We start from the raw sequence: 1,966 nt of genomic DNA, 5'->3' as shown, positions 1-1,966 counted from the left end.
AAACCATATGGTAATTGAGTTTCTCTGCTTGACTTATTTCACTGAGCATAATCTCCTCCATTCTCATCCATGTTGAATCAGAAGTTGAGTATTCATCCTTTCTGATGACTAACATTCCATTATATATATGGACCACATCTTCTTTATCCATTTGTCCACTGAAGGACATCTCGGCTCTTTCTATAGTTAGAAACCAACACTAAATTATGCTGGCCAAACCCTAAAGTCATTACTTTCTCTGTCTCTCACACACATACATCCTAAAAGATGCCTTAAAATAACACTTTAATTGGAGGAACAAGGCCACTACACTTAATAGCATAATATCTTAAATTTTGATGAATCAGATTTTGAGAAGAATAGAAAGGTTAGAAAGGAGTTCTGGGAGTAAATCAAACCTATACTCTTATAATCTGAAATGTAATGACAGTAGCTTTTATTTTTATGGTTCTTTAGAATTTAAAAATGGCTTTTAAATACATCTTTCTCTGGGCAAATTCTCCTTTTGACAGCACCTTCCTCAGAGCAGCCTTCATGGCTTCATTCCGTAAACTGTAGATAACTGGATTGAGTGTTGGCGGTATCACCGTATAGAATATGGAGAACATGAGACCCATAGCTGATTGGGAGTCGGAAGGGGGGTGCAGAAACTCAAAGCCTGCAGTGGAGAGGAAGAAGGTGACTACAAACAGGTGTGGTAGGCATGTGGTGAAGACTTTGGTCCGGCCCTCGGCTGATGGGATCCTCAGCACAGTAGAGAAGATGCGAATGTAGGAGAGCACGATGGAGACCAAGCAGATGAATGCTGCTGAGGTTGTGAAGGCAGCCACTGCAATCTCATTGATGAATTCATGAGAACAAGCTAGTTTCAGCATCTGAGGAACATCACAGAAGAATTGATGAATGACTCTCTCTCCACAGAGAGGTATGGAGAAGTTCACAGCTGTGTGCATGAGCCCAGAGAGGCCCCCAGCAAGCCACACTGCTGTCACTGCCTGCCTACAAGCATAGGAGTTCATAATGGTCTCATACTGCAGGGGCCGACAGATGGCGGCATACCGGTCATAAGACATCACTGTGAGGATGGCCACTTCTGATGAAGCCAGAGCTATGAAGAAGAACACCTGAAGAATGCACTGGCCACGGGAAATGTAACCATTGTTCATAAGTGAATTTGCGATAGACTGGGGAACTGTGACAGAGATGAAGCAGAGGTCCAGAAGAGAGAGGTGCTTCAGAAAGTAATACATGGGGGACTGGAGGTGATGATCCAAGCTGGTTACAGTGATAATGAGGAGGTTGCCTGTCAAAGCCAACAGGTATGTCACCAAAAACAGCAATGCATGTAAAATCTGAAGTTCATGGTTATCAGAAAACCCCATGAGGAGGAATCCACTCATGGATGTCAAGTTGGCCATGGTCACACTGAAGACAGCAAGTATGATTCTGTTTAGGGATCCAAGCAACAATAAGAGAGAATGTATGATATTTAGTATATCTGTATGTCAAATAATAGTGCACTCAGCATAGAGCTACAGAAATTGAGACAAATTTATCCCCATAGTGATTAGGTAACATTTAACTTAGAGAAATCTTTACCACTGGATATTATACACAAATAATGAGTCATGGAACACCACATCAAAAATTAATGAAGTACTGTATGGTGACTAATATAGCATAATAAAAAAAGAAAAATCTTTACCTATTATTAAAAAATATAACCCCTAAATGCGATCAATGTCTTCACATAGATCAAAAAGTTACTAGAATTTTCTGGAGCAGAGTTTGGATTGTCAAAGGTGAGAAATTGATGGGGACAATGAAGTACTTCCACTCAACAAATTCATTGAGATTTGTGCCAATATACTAGTATTATTACATCTTATACACAATACCTTAGGATTACAGTGATGTAGTAAAACTTCCTTCATTAACCATATAGGAGAAATCAAGGAATTAGAAA

The 1,966-nt window shown here is 39.9% G+C and overlaps 1 protein-coding gene across 1 annotated transcript; it reads right to left on the bottom strand.

Annotated features, from left to right (window-relative positions):
• Window positions 1-452: 452 nt before the first annotated feature.
• Window positions 453-1,418, bottom strand: LOC308339021 (olfactory receptor 14J1; the record flags this gene model as incomplete). The annotated part of the gene is made up of 1 exon (XM_080797377.1): window positions 453-1,418. One exon carries the CDS (start codon window positions 1,416-1,418, stop codon window positions 453-455), a length of 966 nt encoding a protein of 321 aa, XP_080653503.1.
• Between the last annotated feature and the right edge of the window lie 548 nt (window positions 1,419-1,966).

The sequence above is a fragment of the Martes martes genome (assembly GCF_963455335.1).
Source record: "Martes martes genome assembly, chromosome: 2".
Lineage (NCBI taxonomy): Eukaryota > Metazoa > Chordata > Mammalia > Carnivora > Mustelidae > Martes > Martes martes.
Note: the sequence above shows the minus strand (reverse complement) of the source record. Positions and strands in the feature narration are given on the sequence as shown.